The sequence below is a fragment of the Mustela nigripes genome, chromosome 14 (genome assembly GCF_022355385.1).
Source record: "Mustela nigripes isolate SB6536 chromosome 14, MUSNIG.SB6536, whole genome shotgun sequence".
Classification (NCBI taxonomy): Eukaryota; Metazoa; Chordata; class Mammalia; order Carnivora; family Mustelidae; genus Mustela; species Mustela nigripes.
The window spans coordinates 40,762,836-40,788,282 of record NC_081570.1 but is presented as its reverse complement, the minus strand read 5'-3'; the positions used below and the strand labels follow the sequence as shown (position 1 = coordinate 40,788,282).

Below are 25,447 nucleotides of genomic sequence, written 5' to 3'. Positions count from 1 at the left end.
GCTGTTATTTCCCATTTTGTTGTTATTTCCAGTTTAAAGATGAGAAGCGAAAGGGTTAAATAACTTGCCAAGATCCAGAACTAAAAAGTACCAAAGGTAGGATTCAGTACTCAGGAATTGGACTCCAGAATCCATGCTCAGTCATTCTTCTGTACTGAAAAAACTTACTTTAAGATACTTGATGTATAGATCTATAGGGTGCCTCGCCATAAGTCTGAGTGTTGGAAATGTATAGTGAGAAAATCATTGTCATTCCATTCACCTTTTGCTAAGGAGTATTGTGTTCTAGGTACTGTGCCAGGCTAGGAATGGAGAAGGTTCTTATGAAGGCCTTACCATCAGTGGTCATACAGTAGGAGGGATATACATCTATTCTCAACTCTCAACTAATTCCACACATTGCATACTGAGGATTAAGATAGGAATGCTGGGATACCCAGAGGAAGGAGAGAATATTTCTAGCCCAGAGGATTGGGGAAGGCTTTCCAGAAGAGGTGCCCCCAGAACACAGTATGCTACTTCTAGCATTAGTAAAAAACATAGATGGTGACTTTAAAAAAAATTTTTTTAAAGATTTTATTTGACAGAGTGAGACAAGGAACACAGCATGGGGAGTGGGGGAGAGAGAAGCAGGCTTCCCTCAGCAGGGAGCCTGATGCAGAAATCCATCCCAGGACCTTGGGATCATGACCTGAGCTGAAGGCAGATGCTTAACGACTGAGTCACTCAGGCACCCCGGTGACTCAAAAATTTTTTTTAAAAAACATAGCTCTTACAAGGTCACAGCGTTTAATGTCAGGGCTCTGTTCACTGGGAAAGGCTGGCAAAAATCTCCCAGGAGGCCTCATGTGAGCAGCATTTATTACTTGGTGAATTCAGCCTGGCCTAGGTCTGCCCTTCAAGTTTAGAAACCTGATTTTGATCAGTAAAACAGAGAGAGGGCTTCCATTACTATGGACAGATGTAGAGACCAGAACATCAGTATCCAGCAAAAGTTGCCACAGGACTTAGAGCACCTACAATTGCTTGAACAAGTCTCCTCCCTTGCCAGTGGTGTCTGGATGCTTCCTGCCTCTGATGCTCCTCTCCCTTTGCAGCCAGGGCTGCCTGGCCCTCTGATGACACGTTTTCAGATATGTTTAATCTGGTTGCAGTCTGGTTTGGCTGGTTGGGTAGCTGTAGCTAGTGTGTCTCTGGGGTGATTTTGCATATCTTTGGTTTCATCCATTGTGAACTCCCGAGGCTGACTTGCCCAGTTTGAGTTCTTAGTGAAGTATCTCAGCCCCCACCCCCACCCCCACTTTGATTCCACCCTTTCGTTGGTCATACTATTGAGTGTATATATGCCAAGCCTACTCCCTGACTTGCCCTAACAATTCTGCCTTTTAAATCTCTCAAATCTATCCTCTCCATCTCCAATGCCACTGCCTCAGTTCAGGTCTTTATCATCTGTCTTATAGACTTTCCCAAAGCCTCCTCATCTCCTTGTCACCAGTCTCTGTTTTTTTCTCTGCTTCCAAACCATCCTCCATGTCGCAGTCAATTCATCTAGAATCAAAATCTGCCCCATCACTCCTACATAAAACAGACACTGATTGCCGTCACACTCAGGTTAAAATCCTAAACCCTTAAAAGGCTTTTCCTTCATAACCTTAATTTCTGATTGGTACTTAATCAGTAATGCCTTGAACGTGTAACCTGGCCCCCCCCCCACCTTAAGTCTTGAGAAAATGCTACTTGAAGGAAATAAAGGTACCTCCAATTTGTTTATAGAGTAAGGGAAGCCTTTTGAAATATGCGTAATTTTATTCTTTCTAACTTGGTGTTTTTCAAACAGGTAATACATTACATTAGTGGGGTTGGGAAATCAGCTTAGTGAATCCAGCAGCATGGAAAAAATGCAGAGTAGTGGAATGTAGAATGAACATAGTAGTAGCAGGATGAACTCCCGTATCCCGATAATCACCTTCAGTAATCGCCATTTCATATCCAATATGAGTTTATCCATATTCTTGCCCACTTTTCTCTCAAATCTTACCTTATGCTTCATTTGTAAATATTTCAGCCTGTTAAAGGTCAGCATTTAAAAAATCATGAAATCGAATTTGTTATTGAATATGTATGTACTGGGTCATGAAATAAAATGTTTGAAAGCGACTGATTTTTTCAACATCTCTTTTCAAATAAGAAATGTAGGTAGGTCCTAACATTATGTATCCAGGTTAATAATATAGATTATCTTATGGAGGGGAAGGAGTGTCTTTGCAGAAAGATCCCACCTATTTTTCTTCTCCACCCCTAAGTATATATAGAATGTGTTCAACTGCCCAAGACCTAAGGGCTTAGGTTCAGCCTCTCCTGTTTCCTCTGGAACCCCAAATTGAGAGGACTGAATTCTTTTGTGGAAAGGAAAAGGGATAAGGAAAAGTATCTGATACTTACTGAGGAGCTTCTCTGAGCCTGGCACTAAGGCTTTTAATATACATTCTCCTATTTGATCTTCACAACTCTTTTAACAGAAAGAAAACAAGTTTATAGAGAGAAAGACACCCTCACCATCACCACCCCCAACCTGCACCTAGCAGAGACTAAGCCAGGTTCCAGCCCAGGTGCCTTGGCTCAGGTCTGCTCTTCCACAACTAGCCTGCCTCTTGCATGCCTGGTTTTTTGTTTTTTAAAAGATTTTTATTTACTTATTTGACAGCGAGAGAGGGAACAGGAGCAAGGGGAGGGGGAGAGGGAGAAGCAGTCTTCCCCCTGAGCAGGGACCCTGATGCAGGGCTTGATCCCAAGACCCTGGGATCATGACCTGAGCCGAAGGCACAACTTAATGACTGAGCCATCCAGGCACCTCTTGTATGCCTGATCTTAAAGGCAGCCCTTTGGGCCTAAATGGTAACAGAGATCAAACACTGTAAACCTAGACCCTAAGCAAGATCTGATGTTCTCAAAGAAAACCCTGATTCATCTCAGCTTCCTGAGAAGGTTCCTAGCCTTGTAGAAAGAACCTAGATCTCAGAGTCTTATGAAGATGCATCTAAATTCTGGCCTTCCCACCTGCTCTGTGACTGTGGGTACGTCTCTTAATCTCTCAGATACCAGTAACTTCATAGGGTGGTTGTGAGGATTAATGGTGACCGATACAAAGTCTTCATTTCTGTGACATGGCAGATAGACACTATGTCAGGGCTATCGTGTCTGTGTTTAAGAAGACAGAAAAGGTAGTACTACATTTTAGGAAAGTGTGTAAGCATGGTTAAAGAGAATAAACGTCAGACATCTTAAAAGTTTATTGCTACGGAACACTTCATTCCTCACTGATTGAGTAAAACTCACATAGAATGAGGTGCACTTCACACACACACACACACACACACACACGTTTATCACTATAGTGTTTTGTTTGAATTCACTCATGTAGCCCTCACAACAACCCTTGTGCTGGGTGCTTGTCTTTTCCTCGTTTTACATAATTCCCATTTCAGATAAGAACACTGAAGCAGAGAGAGGTTAAATAACTTGCCTGAAGTCACGTGCAGCTGTCAAAGGGTGAAGCCCAGACTCTTAACTCAGGCGGTCTGGCTCCAGAGCAAGGGAAGGAATAAAACCCGCTCTAGCTTGGGGTTGTTATGAGATTCAAAATAAGATAAGCTTTGGGAAAGTGATTCATAAATGCCATGTGCATTCTAAGAGCTTGTCTGGCAGGCGGACTGGGGCTGGGGTTAAGAGAGAAATTTGAGGATGACTGCTTGGGTTAAGTCTTCACTGTGCCACTTAATTGGCCTCTGTGATCTTGAGCAAATTACTTAATCCTCTGCCTTATTTTCTCAACTATAAAAATTGGAATTTTAAAAGGAAATACCTAATGAGATTGTTCTGAGGATGAAATGAGCTGGTATATCTGAAAAGTTTAGAATAATGCCTAAGAGCTCTAGACAAACATGGTGATATCAGACAATGAAGATGACGAAGGAAAAGGTGAAGATGAAGAACAGGAAACAGCCTTGAAGTTTAAGAAACCTGGGATTGAATCCCAGCTCCTGACTTGGATCTTAGGAACATTTCTTAACTTCAGACTCAAATAATCTCACAAGAGTTGTTGTCCTGGTTAGAAATAGTGTATGTAAAGGTAAGTAAGTAAAGTGCCTGCCACAAAGTGGAAATTATATAAATATGCGTTCCTTATTCATTTACTCTGCTCTGAGCATCTACTCGTGTAGCAAGGGTGCCAGGCTCCATGGAAGACAAAAATATGAGACATTCTCTGTATTTTCAGTTAGAAATCTGAAGATGAAACTGGTCATTAATAATTAAGGTTTAGAAAGTATGGAGTGTTAAATGCTGTGGGAAAGACACAAAAAGGAGAGATTCCACCACTGGGGAGATACAGGAGGGCTTCCTGGAGGAAATAGTATTAGCTGTAGGCTCAGAGGCTAGATGGGGCTTTAATTCCAAATGGGATTTGACTGGGTTCTGGGCCTACAGCAAGCCAAGTTTCTGAGGCCCTGTGGTATTCTTGCCTGTGAGCCCAGGAGGAAGTTGGCTATCTGCAGTGCTCAATGCTGCCAAGCTGGATAAGGCTCTGTGGGCTGAGGGATTTGGGCCCCTAGGTGCATGTAACTGGAATTTCCAGATCTGGAGGCGCTAGCATTGTGGTCAGATAGGCAACATTCTCGGGCCTTGTTGATCTGCCAAGATCATGACATGAGCTCTCAGAGAAAGGGGGAAAGGTCGTATTTTCACTGCTCCCTACCAAGGAAAATTGAGAGAAAATACCCAGATAATCCTTGAGGCTTCTGCCCCCTGCTTTCCCAGGCCTGCCACTCCATGCCCTTCCCACCTGCAGACCTCAGGCGGGATTGGGGGGGACGCATCAGATGGGAGAGACAGACTTGGGTCTAAGACTTAGCTTCACAGCTTAGTATCGAGAAGTCAGCTTTCCTCTTGGAGCCCCAGTTTCATCAACTGTAAAATGGGAGTGAATACTTAATGGGATGAAATTAAATGAGAATTTGTGTCAAACACCTGTGTTAGGGCTTGGCACATTAGAGTGCTCAGACTTGTCAGAATCAGTCACCACTTAGTCGACACAGGATTTCTGTTGCACAAGTGCCTACAATACAGACCCAGCCCAAAAGGAGACAGAAATGGTCCCTTAGCCATCCTGCCCCGCCCGTTTTCACCCTGCCCCTCACACTGGACCTGGATTGATCCTTCTCCCTGTTCCTAGTTCTTAGTTGAGCCTGCCATGGACGCCTCCTGTCCCAGTGCCTTGCCTGTCAGCAACCTCTACTCTCAGGCTAGACAGGTCTTTTCTTACCTCCCTGTTCCTGTCTGCCCCCCAACCTCTTGTGCAGTCCCAAGCACTTGACTCCATCCATGTGCGGCCCTGGTAAGGCAGTGTTCTGTACTTAAGCAGAAGAGAAAGGCGTTCGTGACACCGTCGCCCCTCGATTCAGAGGACCGGCTTTAGACTGGGACTGGAGAGCCTGGAATAGGTCCCGGTGCTGCCACCGGCCTTCTGTGTGGTCTTGGGACAAATCCCTGGACGTCTTGGGCCTCAGCTTCTCCTTGTGACTAATGATGGGTCTCGACGGCTCTGGAGGGGAATGGACTTGCTCTGGGACCTCGGGTCCGCTCCGGGGGCACCTACGTCCCGGGCAGGAAGGGAGGCGCCCGGCCGCGGCGGGGAGGAGCCGCCGGTCCCGTCCCGCCCACCCGCCCGCCGGTCCAGGTGTTGCCGCGGGAGCCGCCGCTACAGCCCACGCCGCCACGAGGGGACGCCCGCGCCCCCGTCCGAGTCCGGCCCGCGTCCATGGCGTTTCTGACCGCCTGGAAGGGGGCGGCCTCCGGGAAGAACGACCGCAGGTACGGGGCGGGAACAGGGCCTCGGCTGGAGGCGCGCACGGGACGGAGGGGCGGCTGCCGGCGGCCGACGGGAGAGACAGCTGTAGGGGTACAGCGGGCGACCGCAGTGCGCGCGCTGCTGGGCGCGGGGTAACGGCCGCAGGGCCGGGGCGGGGTCAGCCCGGCGCTTCTCGCACCCCCACGTGCCCCGCGGCTCACGTGTTCGGCCCCTGCCGGGGCTGGGCGTGGGGACAAGGGATGCGGACCCCACCCCTCCGCGGTCGCAGCGGAGCCCCGCTTCCGGTGCCGTCATCTGCGCGCTCTCTGTGAGGGTACGCAGGTGAGCCCTCGGGCGGGCTGGGAGTCGGGTTTGAGCCGCGGAGTCAGCCCTCAGGGGTGCTGCTCACACGCACCTGGTCCTCCGCGCCCTCTGTGCCGGGACAGGTGAGAGCAGGCACACCATCCGCGCCCCAACACAGTTGTCCACACCTGGGGGCAGCACTGTGGGGGGGAAATTTTGGGTGTCAGTGCTGGTCCAGGGTGGGATTATGTGCCCCACAGCTCCTCCAAGTTCAACCCATCAGGGATGTCAGTGTCTCCTGTGTGTTGCCTCCACCTCCCCAGCTGTCCCCACCTCCTGGATGAGTTGGTGTCTCCAGATGTGTTCCCTTGAGAAAGAGGAGAGGGGACAATCCTGATCTCTCTTCTGAGCTTAGACACCCAATTCCTTTCCTTTACATAACTTAAAGTTTACCCTCCTTACTCCCTAGAGAAGAGCAATCCAACTGCCCTCCTGGCACTTCCATCTGACTTTCCTGTGAGCACCTCAAATTCTGCAAGCCCCAAATCACATTTCACATCTTCACCCCTAAACCTATTCCTCTCCCTGTGTTCCCATCTCAGTGAATGGCATTGTCATCCACCCTGTTGCTCAAGCCCAGAATCTGGGAGTCATCCCTTTCGCCTCCCTCCCTTACCTCCACCCCAGTCTCTGAGTCCTGCTGATTTTCTCTCTGGTCTCTCTCAAAGCTGTTCATTTTCTTTTGGACTATTGCAATAGCCCCTGACTTTCCCAGTTCCTCCAGTCTTCTCCTTTCCGTGCATCCTTCAGACAGATCTTTTCTAAAGCACAAGCCAAACCATGTCATTCTTCTGTTTTAAAACTTCCATAGTTCTCTATCACATAAAGGTTAAAGTTCAAGGTTCTTGAGGAGAGAGGTTGTGACCCGCCTTGGCCTGTTTCCTGTAACTCCCCAGCACTCACTCTGGTCCAGCAACACCGACTGCTTTATAGTGCTCTCACAACTGTGCCAGGCTGCTCAGGGGTGCCTCTGCCTGGAATGCCATCTTCTGCTTCTGACATTCACATCAGTTAAGACTCAACTTGAGGTGACCTCTTTTCGAGCGCCTTTCTGACCCCACCCTTGAGTCAGACTCAGGGGCTTTCAGCATCTTTGCTTCTTTCTCGTGATTCTCATTTAGTCTTTTAACAAACATTGTTGAGCATATAACGTGCTCCAGGCACTGTACTAGGTGCTGCGTATATGCTATTACTTCAGAGGCACAACTCCCTGCTCTCAGGAGACCCGTGTTCGAGAGGGAAAAAAAAAAAGGCCACACAAATAGGCAAATAAACAATGCTGTGTAAAGCCTTAAAGAGGGCCATGTGATGGACAATAAAATTCCTAGAGCATTCTCAGAAGTCACAGTGTGGCTTGTGTCTGAGGAGCAGAAAGGGGGTCCTTGAGGTGAATCCAGTGTCTTATGGGATCCAGGAAGCAGGCTGCCCAGAACAGGGCATTGAGTTTGGATTTCACTGGTGTTGGGAAGCCACTAGAGGGCGTCAGGGAGCAGATTTACATATTTAAAGATGACCCTGCTACTTCAGGAAAAAAGGATTTTGCCGAGGGACAAACCATTTCAACACTGATTCAAGGTTACCTTTTTCTGTCTCCCCACTACATGTGCAGAGGGGGCAGGGCTTCAGTTTTGATGAAGACATGAAGGAATAATTTCCGAGGAAGGAGAGATCCCCTGGTCGGGATAGAGAAGAATGGCTATGTCCAGAAGAATTTCTTGCCTGAGGTCTTCCCTGCCTATGAGGTTGTGTTCTGGTTGTGTTTGTCCTGTAGGCACCAGGAACCTTCTTCTGAGTTTCAAATGTGTGTATGTTGCTGATGTCACAGTGTGGAGGGAGGTAGGGAGACCAGAGGGGAGGCTGGCATGATGATCCAGGAGGGTTGCTGGGGTGTGGATGAGGAGAATGAAGGGGGGTGGGAGGTATGGATTAGAGAAGTTAAGGAGGAAGAACTGCTAAATGGTGAATAGAGAGGCTGAGAGATGAGACCCAGAATCACCAGTGAGGGAAGAGAAGTGAGAGACAGTGAAGAGGAGGGGGAGAAAGGAGACTAGCCAAGCAGAGGCCTCTGTATCCTCCATGGGCCTGTTTGAGGGAGAATATGGGAGGGCCTGAACACATTGCCTTTATACTTCAGGTGGAACTTGCTGAACACAAATACCCCCCATTTGCACCCACAAAGTCTCATATCTGAGGCACAAACCCAGATATCCTTTCTCCTAGCTCAGGACCTGTGACTTTACCTTGACCCCTCACCCACCACACTGCCTGGTCTCCCACAGCCTGGCCCAAAGGTGAAGAGCTTGCCCGGTCCCTGTTCTGCCACTTACGTACTGGCTCTATGGCCTAAATTCAATTACTTGGTCTGTGTGAACTCAAGTTTACTCAGCTATGAAATAAGCTACTCACTGAGTGGTAGGAAGCCCTAGTGAAGTCCCACTGGAACGGACCTCACAGCCAGCCACTGGGGCATATTTGGTGTTCAGTAAATGTGAGTTCACTTTCTTCTTGGCAGTGGTATGAGGTAACTAAGTTATTCCCATTGAACAGAAGGAATTCTGAAAGGTTTGGGAGTCAAGGGTGGGATTCCTGGCACCAGCATGGATAGCCAGGAAGGTTATGAGATAGAAATGGTGCCCACACACAATGGGGAATGCCACCTACTCGTGCTATAAACAAGGCCCCTTCCAAGCCATACCAGTAGCTCCCACTCATGGCTGTTCCTCCTGTAGAAGGTAGCACCAGGAGCAAAGAGGGAAGTGTAGATGGGCAGATGGCTTTTGAGAGAGTAACTAAGTGGCAGAGCTGTGAGGGCAGGGCGGGGGCGGCCGCAGCCAGCTCTCTGAGAACGGAGGGACCCAGCCAAAGAGGCTCAGGTCCTGGGGCTGCTGTCAGTTGCCCAGTTTCCTGTCCTCGGTTTGAGCCTGAGCTCTAGGAACTCTCAGATGCCTCTAGCTAGGTGGTTTCAAATTTGGTGACTGGAATCCTGGAGTGGCTTTGGGGTTCCTTCCTTGGGACAGGATCTGGACTGGAGGCCAGTGCTGAGTGTTCACCTCTGTGATTCTCAGATTCTGTGAATTAAGGCATTGGTGAATTTTGAGACTCAGGATTTAAATTACCATGTCCTATGATATTGAGGTTTATGATCCCAGGGTTCTGATCTCCCTTCTGCTGTCCACAGCAGCTGCATGGGGTATGAGAAGGTACTGGTGTGGGAGGCACACTGCAGGCCCCAAATCCTCGATCTCTGGGGAGGATGCCATGGGAAACCCTCAGGTAACCTTCGTCCCTTTTTTTAGTTACAGAGGGATTCCAAGTTGGGACATTTTTGGTCCTGTCTTGAGGTCAAGACAGGAAATAGATGATGTAGGCTGCTGTGTTAGCTCTGCCAGCGTGCAATTTCCTGATTTATCTTCAAATCTGTGATTTGAGTTGCTTGTCCTTCCCCTGAATATTTCTGCTGCTCAATTCAGTTTCTCTCTGCGGTCAGCTCCATTCTCTCCTAATGCTCATCTACTTCTTCTCCATCCTGTACAAGGCAGGGCTGCCAGCAGCTTCCAAGCTCAAGTCCTGGGACAGTAAGACAAAGCAGTGAAAAGTATCTTGGAGCCACACACAGGCTGATTTTGGGATCCTGACTCTGGGACTTTCTGGCAGTATGACTTTGGACAGGTTATTTAACTTTTCCAAATTTCAATCTCCTTATCTGTAAAATGAGGGTAACGTTAGATAATGCCTCACAGGGTTGTTGTGAGGATTATGTGAATCAGTTTATGGCAAGCGGTGAGAGCAGTGCCTAACACATAGTCAGTGTAACCAAGGAGTATTACTGATTATTGTCATTAGTGCCCCCAGGCCAGAAGAGGAAGGGGTTTCTCCATCAGTCTCATTTGAAAAAGCTCAGGGAAAAATTCCAGCTGACCCTTCCTTCAACCAGTCACTGTGCCCTGAGAGGTGGAGTCAAATGAGAGGCACCTACCATTTAGCCAGTGGGACTGGAGAGGAGGGAAGGAGCATTACCCCTAAAATCAAGTTGCGGGGGTGGGGTGTGATATTGTAAGGTAACTGTTGCCAATAAGCAGACCTTAAAGTAGAATCATAGCTTCATGAAATCCCCAAAATAGGATTTGCTTGGAGTATCCCTGCGCCTCCCTCTGAGAGTCCAACAGTTGTTGTTGACACCCTGGGAGCTGGGAACCGGTCCCTTGTGCACTCACCTGCAATTGTGACTATTGGCCCCAGCCCCATTCTCAGTCTCACTACCACGGCCAAACCGGCCTGGGGGTCCGGGACTTATAGGACAATGTCCTTGAAGCTTGTCACTTTATCACCCCATCTCAAGGCTGGGGCAGACCTTTCTCCTAATTCCTCGCTAGCTTGACCTAAAACCAGTCTATAATGTTTTAAAACACCTTAGGAAGCGGGGAATGAGTAACAGAAGATTTGTAGGATTCTATGGCCCCTTGCCAACCCCCTAAGACATCCTGAAAGGAGCCTTACTGCAAAACTTCCACATCTGGGAGGGCCCCGTGGGTGTTTTCCCATATTTTCTTTCCTTCCTGCTTCAGGTGGAAACTGCAGTTCAGAAATCTATTGTATTTAGGTAAAATTCTTCCTACTTAGTGGCTGGATTCGTCCCATGTACCCCAGGAGGACAATTATATTAGGACCTGTGACAGAGAGTGGGACATCAGGTGCCCTATCCAGTAACCCTGAGCCAGATGCTCCATACTTTTTGAGTCATTTTTTTCCCTATGGAATGAAGTTTGTTCCTGCTTGTTTCCACCACAGCCTCAGGTGTCCCTCTCCCTCCCTCACAGAGTTGGCCCTGGGAGGACCTTCCCCCTGCAAGAATTCATCTCCAGCTAAGAAATACCCTCCCCCAGACAGAGCATCTCAGTCTCAGAATGAAGGTAACTTTGCTGTCCTTCCAAGAAAGTGGATGGGTACTTCGTCTACACCTGTGTGACTGAAGGGCATACCCAAGTGCTGTCCCTGAGCACAGGACAGGCCAGTCAGAGAGGGATGACCTCTCCACAGGCTCAGTGCACAGCACTCATCCCCCCTCTCCTTCGCTTGCCACAGCTCCCTTCAGCCCTGGCTTCTCACCCCTGGACCTTCTGAACTAGGCCCCAGCCTCTATAACATTCCTACCCCCAGCCACGCTGCTGCCTCAGTGACCCCGTAAGAGCAAGATCTGCCCTTGGCCAAGCCCTCATGTGACTCGCATCATCACCGTCCATCCACCTCAACTGTGACTGGGTCTCCGATTCTGCTAGATGAGGAGATGGAACCTCCCTGTGCTTTCTCAAATGCATACACACTGGGGTTTTCTCTCTAGTACTACTTTTGTATTCTGCTTTTTAAAGATTTTCCCACCTTCCAGAAAACTCATTCATGCAACAATTACTGAGCACCTACTGGGTGTCAGGCATTGCTCTGGGCACTGCAAATATATTGGAGAACAAAATCGAAAAAAAAAAAAATCCCTCCCCTGTGGAGTGTAGAATTTAATAGGTAGAGACAGAAAATAAGTGAATAAGCAAAATATTCAGAAGGTAAAATAACACATGTTGTGTTAAAAATATTGCAGGATCAGGGTGCCTGGGTGGCTCAGTGGGTTAAGGCCTCTGCCTTCCGCTCAGGTCATGCATGGTCCCAGGGTCCTGGGATTGAGCCCAGCATTGGGCTTTCTGCTCAGCAGGGAACCTGCTTCCCCCTCTCTCTTTGCCTACTTGTGATCTCTCTCTCTGTGTCAAATAAATAAATAAAAAATAATAAAAAAATTGCAGGATGAAAGAATAGGGAGGATGAAGGCAAAAGCTCCATTTTAAACAAAATGGTCAGGGAAGTCCTCACGGAGAAGGTGTCATGTGAGCTGAGATTTGAAGCTTTTTGGTGGAGGGGTAATCATGTGATTATCTGCAGGAAGAGCATTCCAGGCAGAAGGAATAGCAAGTGCAAAGGCCCTGAGGTGGGAGTGTGCCTGACATATTTGGAAAAAAGCGAGGAGGCCAGAGTAGCTGAATATGTGAGAGAGAGAGAAAAAGGGAGATGATGTCAGAGAGAGAGAGATGGGGGTGCATGTCATTCAGAGCCTCAAGGCCATGTGGAGACTTTAGTTTTGTACTGAACAATATGTGGAGCCAATGTGGGCTTTTGAACAGACGAGTGACACGATCAGATCAAATGTGTCTGGTTCTGTGTGAAGACAATAAGGAGACAGGGGCTGGAGCAGAGAAACTACTTGGGAAATAATGTAGTAGTCTGGGCAAAGAAATTCTCTATAAATATAATTTAAATATCTGCAGACTATTTGACCCTATAAATTCACTATAACTCATTGAAGTAATTCTTCATTCATGGGCATTTAGGTTATTACCAGCTGTGTCCTTATTATAGAAAACACTGTGTTGAACATCTTTGTATAAGAAATCTTTATGTCTGTGACTGTTCCTTCAGATACATTGGTTGCCTGGGTGTTATTGGGTCACCTTTCTAAGGTTTTCAGTCCAAAATTCCAGTTGCCCTTCCGAGAGAAGGCACTGCTTTCTGCTCCCTGTGGCAGTGTAGGAAGTAGCACATTTGCCATAAATGTACGTGGTAGGTGTCCAGTGGATGTCTTTGTGGCCCTGGCCAGGTCTGCATGCACATCTTCTCTGGTCACCCCTCCTCTCTGGATGGCCTTGCACAGTTCCAGAGCTCTTTGGGGTCCATTTGCTCATTTATTGTTCATGTTTAACGTTCACAACAATCCTATTATCCCTGCATTATAGGTGAGGAAACTAAAGCTCAAAAATTAGTGGTTAAGGCCCTGTTACAAGTGCTTTATGTATGTTAAAATAAACCTCATTTAATCCTTGCAACAGCCTAATGAGCTCAGTGCCATCATCATCCCCATCTCAGAGTTGAAGTCACCCTTCCAGGGTGTCAGAGCTGGGGCGCCAACCTGCTCTCTAAACCACTCCCTGTCCTGCCTCAAGCTCATAGAGTGATTTGCTTCTTTTTTTCAATCAAAAATGTTCCTGGTCCTTTGTGCCTGATGGGGGCTCCTTCCTCAGATCCACTTTCAGCTGCTCTGGGAGACCAGACTTTGGTAGAAGAGCTCAGACCCCAGAACCAAGAACATCAGTGCAAGGAAGGGCCTTGGGCTCCTGGCCCATCCTTCTCTCCCCTCTGTATGGGGAGAAGAGGAACCTAAGGTCCAGAGTGGGGCAGTAACTTGCCCAATGTTACACAGCTAGGAGGGAGGAGGCTGGCCCAACACATAGGCCTGGGTCTTTCTTAGGAGCCCCTGCCAAGGAATATTTTAGAACTGTGATTGTCACAGCCCTGTTTAAGGGCCCTTTGTTGATGGGCCTATTGACTGTGAATTATTAACCTGCCCAAGCCGGCAATCTGCTGGGTGGGGCTCACTCAATTTAAGAAAACCTGCTGTATAGTCACCAGCCCTGCTGGGTTAGGGGCAGGGGGGCGTGGGGGTGCGGCAGGGTCTCTGGAGTCCAACCAGCTAGTTCTGGGCTGGTAGAGAGAGCTAGTTGGGGGCTGCTTCCTGGCAGGGAAAGACCTGGAGGAAGGGACTGAGGTGAGGGAAGAGGGAGAAGAGGAAAGGGGCTGAGGCATCACCTCAGTAATGCCCAGTAAAGCCCCACAGCATCCCTGAGAGGCGGGCACTGTTATTCCAGACTTACAAATGGGTAGACAGGGTCAGAGAGGTAGAGGCAGAGGAGGCTTCACAACTTAAGCTTTGTTTCTACAGCAATGGTATCGCTTTTCACAAGCTCACACTCCCATTTCCACACACTTTTCCCATAGGATAAGGAGCCAAGACCTGAGTCCAAGTCACACTTGGTCAAAACCACTGTGGGATGAGAGATAAAGCCTCTGTGGAGCTTTTTGGAGCATCCTGAGGAGGTTTCACTAAACAGATGCTTACTGAGAGCCTTCTTAAGCTGACAGATGGTACAGGTAAAAGCAGTCCATGTAGGTTCTCAGGGCCATCAGGTGTGGTGAGCCCAGTGGTTTGTTCTTGCAGGTAGGGGAGAAAATGAGAGAGGAAGCAGGCTTGGCAACTTCCAGGCACAAAGCACCAGGAAACTCCCCCCAGCAGGGGAGGAAGGAACCCAGGACTCAGCATACTATCTGGGTCCCCGCAGCTTGGCTATCAGCTTGAGGTGGAAATGGGCAGGTGACGTGAGCAGAGTCACTTGGGTTGGGAGGCAGAAATAATGGTGACTCCTAGGCTCCCCAGGGTTGGGGCTGAGCCAGAGCTCCTGGGGGCTGGGAGCTGCCTGGGTGGAGCCCTCCTGAAGGGTGGACCACTCTGGGGCTCTGACTCATCAGGTGAGTGACTCCAGCATCATTGCCATTGCTGTGTGGGGACCGCTGCAGCTCTGAAGGCAGCTTGGCTGCTTATGGTGTTGAGATTCAGTTTCATCTACAACGGGAGAATGCTAGCCTCTGCCTTGCTGCCACCACCACCGGAGTGCCGCTCAGCACTGTGTCTCCTGCCAGGAACTATGGGGGCATTTTAGATACAGAAATTCTTTTTTTTTTTTTTTAAAGATTTTATTTATTTATTTGACAGAGAGAAATCACAAGCAGGCAGAGAGGCAGGCAGAGAGAGAGAGAAGGAAGCAGGCTCCCCGCTGAGCAGAGAGCCCGATTCGAGGCTCGATCCCAGAACCCTGAGATCATGACCCGAGCCGAAGGCAGCGGCTTAACCCACTGAGCCACCCAGGCGCCCCAGGATACAGAAATTCTTAATCCTCACAACCACCCTTTGAAGCAGGCAGTATTTCCATTTTACTGATGAGGAAACTGAGGCTCAGAGAGGTGGTTAAAAGCGAGCATTAAATGAGATAGTCTGTGTTGTACACTTAACCTGTGTCACATGTAGTAAGCCTTTGGTGGACATCAGTCATCATAATCATAATTACCTCAGAGGGAAATGGTAAAGTGCTAGGCCAAGTGTTGGTATTCGGTGATTCATCAGAAGCAGAGATGTCTGACCAGACCCGATCCTTCAAAAGCTCCCAGTCTGATAGCAGAGACAATCACATACACACCTCACTCCACTCCCATCCCCCTAAGATGGTGTCCGCCATGGTGATGAGGGGAGGTCAGAGGGGGTTAGGGCAGTGTGTGCCCAGGAAGCACCTAACACCGCCAGGGAGGGAGGGCTTTCTGGAAGAGGTGCTGCCTGAACTGAAACCTGCCGGGCGAGTAGGAGTTTGGGCATATATCAGGCTCTTAATAAATGTTGGTTAAATCCAATGGAGATTTACCTGTATCTAACGTAGCATAAAGCTTCAGAAGTGCTCACTCACCTGGCCCTTTCCACGGCTCTGGGAGGACTCTGGCAGTTTTCTATTGGCAGATTTGTATTCTTTTTTTTGGGGGGGGGGGGGGGAAGGCTTCCAATTGTAAGCTTCTGGATTGAACCCTGATTAAACGAATGAATAAGTGATAAGGGAGGAAGGTGTGTCCTAGGCAGAGAGACGAGCTAGTACAAATGCCCAGAGATGTCCCAGCCTCATTACCGAGGCTCCTCTTCATACACATTGCTGGTCCTCTCCCCAGCCTCACAAACGCCAGCGGACATGGGTGTGTCTCTGCCCACTCCATGCTGCTTTCACCCATGCTGTTCTCCCATCTGGTACACCCTTTCCACGACTTTATTGTGTATAAACAATATAAACTTCAAGGCTCAACTCTGTGCCCACCTTCTCCAGGAAGCCTTCTCCCCACCCCTCCAGTCTATGGTGCACTCTTTCTTATCTGGAGTCCTCGAGATGACAGTAGATCTCATCATAGCCCACTCCTTGTAGTTAATTACCTTTTTGTGCTCATGTCTGAGAATCCCAGACATAGGATGATCCTTGCCAGTGAACATCTAGCCTCTGTTCACATATGGGCAGGATAAGAACTCACTACCTTTCCAGACAGCCTGTCTGGATTTAAACAGGAATCTTCTAAACCTCTCCCCTCTGCCACCAGGCTCAGTCTACCTGGCTCTCCCAGGACCCATTCTGCAGCCCTCTTCCTAAGAGGCCTGCCTCTACCAGGCTCCTCCTGCTTCCTCTTCTGACATCCTGGAGCTAAGGGTTGCTCCAGGGGCACTGGAGTCCCTCCTCCTTCTATCCTCGGCCTTTGTAAAGGGACAGTTCTAATGGCAGCCACGTGCTCTGATGAGTCATGATTAAGAGCATCTGGGGCCTGGAAGTGGTGGCTGGTTAACTCCTCACGGACCAGTAACTCTTTGTGCCAGAATGCCAGGTGGGCTTCAGCCCTGGCCCTAGACATGTACCTTAGGGTTATGCACACAGTGAGCATTTGAGAAGTGTTCTGGATGACTCCGTATAGGGGTTGGGGACTCCGAGGAAATGGGACCAAGGGGGGGAAGAGAGACAAGAGTGTCCACCCTGGAGGGCCAGTTCCAATCAGGACTTGCCATTTATTAGGTGAGTTAATTTGAGCAAGTCACATAAACTCTGTGCCCCATCTCTGTAAAATGGCAGCTCTGGGGATGATTTGAGAAGGCCTTTGTGAACCCCTGGCTAGCAGCGGGTGCTAAACCACGTTATTTTCCGCTTTCTCGCGTGCTGCACGCACAGTGCGGCAGTGGGCAAAGGGGAGTATTAAAACCCAAGCCTGACTCTGGAGGCAGTGCCTTTCTCAGCCTGAATGCCCCCCGCCAATGCAGTAGGATGACGAAGGGCTCAGGTGGGGGCCGATGCGAGGCGGGATCTGGGGTGGGGGAGGGGAGAGATGACTGGGAGATGGACCTCAGGTCTAAGAGAACTTTCTGGCCACAGATACGTGGGGCTGTGTGAGGAAGGAGCGAGCTCCGGCCCCTGGGGGCTGCGCAGCGAGGACACTCGGCATGGGCCCGGCGGACCGTGGGCGCCAGGATCTCTCACGTCTGAGAGCTGAGGGTGGGGGCGCATCTCGCGGCCGCCCCCCGCCCAGCCCGAGCCTCCTCCAGTCGGCCGCAGACGGGCGGCGGCCGCGGCCCCACTGCACTGACAAGCAGACCGAGGCCCGGCCCGGCCCCGCCGCCTTCCCCGCCCCCGGCGCGCCCCTCCCCGGCCGCCGCGTCTGCGGCTCGGCCGCACAGCGCCCGGCTCGGGGTTCCGGCGGCAGCACCTGGGCCGCGGCTGGCGTCCTGCGGGGGCACGCTGCCCGCCCCTCTCCGCGATGAGCTCGGCGGGCGCCGCGGACTCCCTGGCCGCGGGGTAAGTGCGCGGCTGGAGCGGCCCTGGGCCCGGGTTGGGGGGTGGGGGCGGGCGCGGGGCCCGGTCTCCCCCGTGCCTCCGGCTGGCGGCCCGCACTGCGGCTCCCAGCCGCCCCCCACGCCCCGCCCGGCGCTCCGCCCGGCCTCCGGGAGCCGCCGCCGCCGGTGAGCAGGGAGGGGGTTGTGGAGGCTCGCGCGAGGGAAGTAGAGGCGCCGGGGATCCTGGGGCTGTCACTCCCTTCTGGGTCCCAACTTTCTCGTGGAGCTGTAGTAACGGCCACGTCAGAGCCGCCTTCCTCTCCTCGTGGCGTTTACACCTGTGGTGGGCTCTGTTGTTTTCACCTCCGTTACAGTTGAGGAAACTGAGGCATAGCTCCTAAGTAACTTGCCTTCCGTTACCCAGGAGGTGAGCGGTGGGCCTGGAATTTGAACTCAGCTCTCGCTGATGCTGGAGCCCCCACCCGCGCGCCGTACTGTCCCATCTTCGGGGATTTCTGAAGGAGTTAAAGGCTAAGATATGAATCAGCTGTGCCCATTGGGCGCAGCAGGAACTGGGGTAGTAAAGGTGGGTGTTGTCACTTCCAATATGGCTCTCCTGCTCTTCCCCACCCCACTGAGGAACCCTGTAGAATCCCTACACTGCCCCTGTAGCAGTGATAGCTGCTAGCAGCTGGGAGACCTGGAGCAGGTGGCCCTTTCCTGGGCGCAGGTGAGTAGGGGGTGACTCCTGAGGGCCATGCTGGGAAGCTGCTGGGTGGAGATCTGGCTCAGGTGAGCTGGGAGGTGTGCCTGCCCTACCTGCAGCCTCACCACCAGGGACAATATTTGCCAAGCGCCTCAGGGCTAACATGTGAACAGGGAGGTGACGGAGGGGGGGTGGGCGGGTGCCAGCCTCAGCTGGAGGCCTCCACAGCACCTGTGTGTGCATCCTGGGTGAAAGCTTAGAGGTTGGGTCACTGAGGGACACTCCGGCCTGGGGGATGGTTGCCTGGTGAGTTTTTCCCTGACCACGTTTGTTATATGATTTGGGCCATACCCTTTATCCTCCCTGGAATTCTGGTCCTTCCTTCGGAAAATACAGGGAGGCCAGGCATGGCTGCTCCCTTCCTACTCTGAGCTGAAGTCTGTAAATCTCTAGCCTGTTAGGTCCTTTCTGCCCAGCCCTGACTAAGCACCATCCTAGTGTGCCTAGGAAAGAAGCTTCCTGGAGAGAAGGCAGGCATGGAGCAGGGCACCTATCAGAGAATCCTGGACTCCCAAGCTAGAAGCCACATCCATCCCACTTCCTTGCACACTCGTATACCTGCCTGAGTCCAGGCTCCTCTGCTGGCTCTTCTGGCCCCTCCATGGACCTCTAGGGTAGCAAGCTCAGTCTTCCAGCACTGGTGGCTCTTCTTCACACGTCCTCATACTGAACCATACCCGCCCCACTGCATGCCCTCCACGTCCCCCTCTTCTTTGAGGCAACACGGGTCCATCTGCTCCTGTCCCTGGTCAGTGCCACCCTGGTAGGGTCTGAGCAGAGCAGAGGCAAAGCAGTTCCGCCTTCACAATAGGTACTCAGTCACTCAGCAAACACTCCCAAGGCCTGCTCTGGGCCCAGCCCAGTATTTGTGGATCAGTGGTAAACAAACCAAACTTTAAATTTCCACCACTTAAAAAATTATGAAATATTTTAAGCCTTCAGAAAAATATAGCAGGTGATAAAATGAACCCCATGACCTTGCCACCCAGCTTTTTCAGATGTTAACATTGTGCCCACTTATTTCATATTCTTCTTGTTAAGAAATAAATTATAGCAGAGACTTTGGAAGCCTCTGTGGACCCTCCCCACTTCCCTCTCCAGTCTCCAGAGATAACTGCCATCCTGAATTTTGATTTTGGCATTTGCATTTTTAGTTTTTAAATTTTATTTGAGTATAGTTGACACACAGTGTTACATTAGTTTCAGGTGTATAGCGTAGTGATTCAACTTCTCTATATTACGCTGTGCTCCCCACATGTAGCTACCATCTGTCATCCTACAACACTATTACAGTATCATTGGTTTTGCCATTCTATGTTTTTATTCTTTTGCTGAGTGTGTATAAGTCTAAGAAAATGTAGCTTGTTCTGACTTTAAAATTTTTACATAAATGGAGTCACCCAGTGAGAGTCATTCCACAACTTGCTTTTTCTCACTGAGCTTCAGGTTTCTGAGATGTAGCCTTCTTAATCCTTGCAGCTTTGGTTCCCATTTTTGCTGATGTATGATGTACCACCTGATATAGGATCCCCCATTTATTTATCAGCCTTTTTGATGGACACTCAGGTGGTTCTCAGAGTCTTGCTATTTGAATAGTAGATATTCTCATAGGTTGTCCTTTGTGCATATGTGAGTTTTCTTCTCAGATACTTCATAGGAGTGGAATTGCTGGGTCATAGAGTATGTACACTCAATGTTTTAAAGTTATTTAATTTTCTTATGAAAGCAGTTTTGCTCCAGACATGATGGAAACATACTCGTAGAGAATGGAAACACATTCTTGTAGGAAAAAAAGTAACACTGGCTAACATTTCCTGAGGACTTCTTACTGTGCTTTGCACAGTCTCAGTCATTCTTCTCAACAACCAAGGAGGTAGGAACTGCCATTCTCCTCTTATTGACGAGGACACTGAGGCTCATAGAGGCTAAAGAACCTTCCCAAGTGTCTCTAACAAGTGGTTGCTGAGCTGCAGTTTGGGACCAGGGTTATCCGCTTTCAAAACTCTTAAGGTCACATTGCCCAAGGCATGTCAAATCAGTCCAAGCCACATCATACTCACTTTATTCACAGCTAAGGGGGGCTTCTCTGGAAGGAGAGTCACAATCATATGTGCACTTAGGGAGGTCACTTTGGGATAGGTCCTCATGGACAGATCCCCCTCCCCACAGCCCAGATAGAGCTCTTCCTGCTTGGTGAAGCAGGGGGGAAAAGCCAGCTCTGGCTCCAGTCTGCTTCCTGAGTGACCTTTTTGCACTGCTTCCTTGACTGCCCCAGTGGGAAGGGAGAGGTCCCCCTGCTTTATCCAGCTCTCTGCATCAGGTGTCTTCCAGAAAGACTGAAGCGGGGAAGAGGGAAGGAAGGGGAGAGTGGAATGACTCCAGGCTGCCTGACACCCCCTCACCCCCTCCAGCTCCCTTCTCACTCCAGCTTCAAGCCTCCCTCCTCTACGATGCCAAAGCTCCTGGCATTAGTCACCAGCCCTGCCCCACGCTCCATCCAGCTCAGCGGCACCTCTGGGCCTCGAGTTCTTCAAGGAACAGTGGAAAGGCCACCATTGACCCCTCAGGAGCTCAATAATGTATTAACCTGGGCTGTCAAGGTGGCTTGGAGCAGAAGGGCCTTGAAGGCACGGGACAGCTTGCAGAGAAGTGGAGACTGCAGTCACAGCCAGGGGAGGAGAAAGGTTTGGCAAACTTGCTTTTTTGTGGCAACTTTTCTGCATTCTCCCTAGGTTCCTTTTTGTATTTTCTTTATCTCCTTATCTGTTAGTTGCAGATAAGAATTGCCTGCCGCTGGGCTGGTGGGAGGATTGAATGAAGTAAGGTAGTGATCGGTTTAGAACTTGAAGTGATAGTCTCATGGTGATGAAGGGGTGGTTATTAATGCCATCATTAAGTCAAATGGGCCCAATGTCCCCATCCAGCCAGGACACCCGCACCTCACCCCTGCACTTAGCACGCCTTCCAGAGCCCATCTTGCCACCTCCCGCTAAGGCTTGTGCCACTTTGTCACTATGGTATCATGACTCTAGCTCCTTGCTCAGCCTTTTTCCTCTTCTTGGACTTCTTTCTCCATCTTGTCCTCAGTTCAGTGCCATCTTTTCCAGAAAGCTTTCCAGAAAGTGCCCCATCTCCACTTCTGGGCCTCCTTAGCCTTCACTGATCCTCATGATTGCAGCCCTGATGGTTCTGGTTGTCATTGCCTCTGCCTGCATCTGTCACTTCTGTAGACTGTGAACTCTTCAAGGACAGGGCCAGGTTTGGGTCAGAACCAGAGATTAGTGGGTGTTTGTAGGAGGAAATGAAGGAGGAAATCAGCCCCAGAGCCACCCCAAAGCAGCACCAGTCTGGAGACGTCACCTCAGGCCCACGTCACAGCACTTGAGCAGAAGAGGTACTGGGGCAGTCAAGAGAGGGAATGCACCTCTGTGCTGTTTGTCCATCTGTCTTTCCCTCCACGTAGAGCAAGCAGGCAGAACGTCTTTCTTGATGGGAGGCAGAGGTGATGGCGGTGATAGGGTATATGCAGAAATGGGAGGTAGGCTCTTGGCTCTAGAGTTGTTTGGAGATGGTCATAAGCCAGGATGATGAACTTGACTTCTGAGGGCTGAGCTGGTGGATGGGCACTGGCTCAGGCAGAAACTTGGTTAGAACCCATGCTTGGCCATGCAATCTTGGCCTGGTCACCTTTCCTCTGTGCCTCATCTGTAGTGGGGATAATAATCCTACCTCATGGGCTTCATGAGGGTTCAAGGAGAGAAGGCCCAGAGAGGTGGGTGCTCACTGCCTCCTTACCCATTCATCCAGCAGAATGGGCAGACTGAACACCAGTCGCTAGGCTAAGCCCTGGGCACAAAGGAAGACACTGTGCCTGTCTCATGAAGAGAGGGACAGGAACTGCTTCTGTGGGGACTTTTGGCCATAGAAAGAAACTTGGTCTTTATCCTAAGAGTAATAGGAAGCCAGTGAAGATTTCAAGTTCAGAAGTGACATGGTCAGATTTGGGTTTTAAACAGATAACTTTGGCTGTTGTGAGAAGGATGGGTTAGAGGGAATAATGTTTCCAGCATTCTCCCTTATAAAAACTACCAAGAGGCTGTATGGGTTACTCCAAACATCCTTTAAAATACATTCCTGAAGTCCCACAGAAGTAAGAGAAATCCTCTCAAGCCAAGAAGAGAAAGGAAGCTGAAATCAAGCTGATAAATGAGATGAAGATATTGACAAATTCCAGATCCAGAACCTTGAGTTTTAACGACCACTCAAGGGATGATAAGTAAGGACTTAGGCCTACCCAGTGTCTGTGTGAGGAGTTGAAACCTAGTCCCTCTACCGCAACCACCATCTGGGACCTTCAAAGGGCTACCCCCTCAGCAAATAGAGTCACTGGCTGGAAGGAAATAGCCACCCTTCCCCAAAAAGGGGGATAACAGGTCTGGTGGAGAAAATTATAAATACGAATCTGCCCTCACACAAATTGTGGGTTTGAAGACATACTCCCTTTGTGGTCCTGGAAATACTAACCCAAAAAAGTAACTTAATTATCATCAGATGGTAGCACCCCAGGGAATTTGGCCAAAGTAAGTGAAAATCCTCTCTGGAGGAATAGATCCTTTTCCTAAGATCCCTTTGGGATCAGCCAAATAGGAGCTCCTGGTAAAATTACAGAACACACAAGGAAACAAGTCACTGTGAGCAATAGACACCCAAATCAAGAAACAACAGAATTTGTTTCCCTGAGCGTCTAAGATGCTGGAATTATGAGATCTAGAATAGAACTATTTTATAAACATGTAAAGAAATCAAAGATGGACTTGAAACAATAAGCAGGGAACTAAATACTGCCCCAAATGACCAAATGTATCTGAAGAGGAAGCAAGTGGAATTTTTAGAAATATGGAAGATAATCATTAAAATTAAAAACTCAGGAAAAGTAGCAGATCAGATACACCTCAAGAGAATTAGTGAAATGGAAGTTCTGAAAAAATTGCTCAGAATTTCACAGAGTCAAAGAGATGGCAAAGAAGAGCATTAAGAGACTTGAAATACTGAGCAAATGGTCCAACAGTGAAGAAGAGAGAAAGGGTAGGAGGGGTGAGAGTGGAAAGGCTGGTCTTCCATCAGACCTGGGTGGAGGTCTGCACACCGGAGCAAACCGGCTCAGAAGGGGGTGAGTTAAGTGATGTTTGGGAGGCAGAACTGACAGAGCTCAGGGAGGGGGTAGCAGACAGCCTGGGAAAGGGGTGTATCAGGGCTGACTATCAGATTTCTGGCTTGAAAAACTGGGTTGAGGGGTGTCATTTATTAAGATGGCAAACACGGGGAGAACAGCTTTGGGAAAGTGAACAAGAGTTCAGTTTTGAACAAGACTCGTGTTTTGATTTGCCGGGATGATCTGCTTCTCCATGCATGGAGGAAGAGACATTAAAGTTGGGCCCCAGAGTGTATGTAGACATTTACCTGGTGGAAAGGAGCTCTCTCTCAACTAGTTTTTGGGGGAAAGGATCTCCCTTCAGTCAGGTCATCAAGGTAGCTTTTGGAACCTTCTCTCAAAAGAAACTCCTTGAGAAGAGACATCCTCAAGACCATCCTCAAGAGAGGATTTTGGGGATATCCTACTTTAATTTTTTGGATTTTTTTTCTCATATTTTGGATGGAGAAGCTGAGACCCAGAAAGGCCAAGGATTTGTTTTCCTAATCTGAGACTCCTCTTTTTTTTTTTTTATTCACTTAATGGATACTTATCAAAAGCCCACTTTGTACCAGATACTAGATGCTGGGGATACAGCAGTGAACAAAACAAGGATCCCTGCCCTTGGGAAGCTTACTTTTAGTGGAGGAAGACAGATAATAAGCACAACATAAGTAAAAATACATCCATACATACATACAAATAAAAGAGTGTGTGTGTATATATGTGAGTGATAAAAGCTATAGAGAAGTGTAAGGACTTGAAGATGGTAGGGTCCACTGAAATGCCATTGGGAAAGTGATCCTTGAGGATAAAGGGCCCTGGACAGGCCGTACAGTCTGCTGTACACCTCAGCCCATTGTGACAGTGTTTCTGGGGTTCTAGAGTGCAGGTCCAAGGTGGGCAGGAGAAGTCCTGAAGAAGGAGGAGGAGAAAAAGGACTGAAGCGGGATTTAGTGGGTGGGCTGTGCCCCCCTGCAGGAGCCGAAAATCCTGATGGGTCAGAAGGGCCATAAAGACTCCCTTTACCCTTGTGAGGGGTAAGATAAATTTGTTCCTCAGGCTTCCTTGCCCTCCATCCTCTGCTCCTCCCCAACCCCCTCAACGAGATCTTAGATGACGGCCTCATTCTGCTGTCCTCCCACCTTTGGGAACACTTAGAAGTGGGTCCAGATTGTCTTTGTGTCCCAGTACAGAGTGGGCAGCCTGGAAGGCACCCAAGGCCCACAGGGAGGTCGAATGGGCCCTGTGGGGCTCGGTTCCAGCCTGGAGGGGGTTTGAGGTCTTCTGGTCACTTGCTGTCTCTCCTAGCAGGACTTCTGTGAGCAGCCTCCATGAGGCCCTGGACCAGTGCATGATCGCCCTGGACCTCTTCCTCACCAACCAGTTCTCAGAAGCACTCAGCTACCTCAAGCCCAGGTGAGGCTTATACCTAGGTTGTGGGTGGGGGTCCGGTGTGTGTGTGTGTGTGTTTGTATCTGTGCATGTGCATGAGCACACTCTAGAGCCCACATGTAGTGGAGGGAGGGGGGTGAGGCGGTGTCTGGTCATGGAGAACCAGAGGTCTTATATAAAAGGAACCCCGTGTAACTGACTGCCTTCAGCCTTTTGAGTCACTATGACCTTCCAAGAGACCCATAAAAGTAGGGGCTCAGGCTCCCCATTCTATACCCCTGAGCAGCCAGGCCTTCTCCAAGGTCATTGTGACTTCCTTCCTTTAGGTTCTTGTGGCCTCTTCCACTTAGGTTTCTTGTTCTCACTGAATCCACTTGGGGTTTCTCCCCTGTCAGCTCTAACAACAGCTGCTTTTCCTCATTTTTCCCCAGAGCACTAAAGATTTGAGTTGCCTTTACTCAAGCCCTTCAGGGTAATAATGTTGGTTAATCATTTATCCATTTCTTCCAGTGTTTACTGCCTTCTTTCTAAACAATATGATTATACTACTCTTCCTTTATCACTTTTTTCAGTTTTGTTTTTTTTTTTAAGATTTTATTTATTTGTCAGAGAGAGTGAGTGCATGTGAGTGCACAAGCAGGGGGAGCAACAGGCAGAGGGAGAAGCAGGCTCCCC

At 49.4% G+C, this 25,447-nt stretch overlaps 1 protein-coding gene across 5 annotated transcripts in view; it reads left to right on the top strand.

Moving 5' to 3' along the window:
- Positions 1-5,731: 5,731 nt before the first annotated feature.
- The window catches only part of TTC39A (tetratricopeptide repeat domain 39A), a 50,168-nt gene continuing 30,452 nt past the window's right edge, over positions 5,732-25,447 (top strand). The window contains exons 1-2 of one of the 5 annotated variants that reach the window (XM_059374706.1): positions 5,732-5,868; positions 24,689-24,796. In XM_059374706.1, coding sequence (XP_059230689.1) covers positions 5,816-5,868; positions 24,689-24,796 — 161 coding nt within the window. In that variant the 5' untranslated portion in view covers positions 5,732-5,815. Of the gene's footprint in view, positions 5,869-17,317; positions 17,443-24,688; positions 24,797-25,447 lie in introns of those variants that run through there. The other 4 variants (XM_059374703.1, XM_059374702.1, XM_059374705.1 and 1 more) reach the window with 4 other exon arrangements.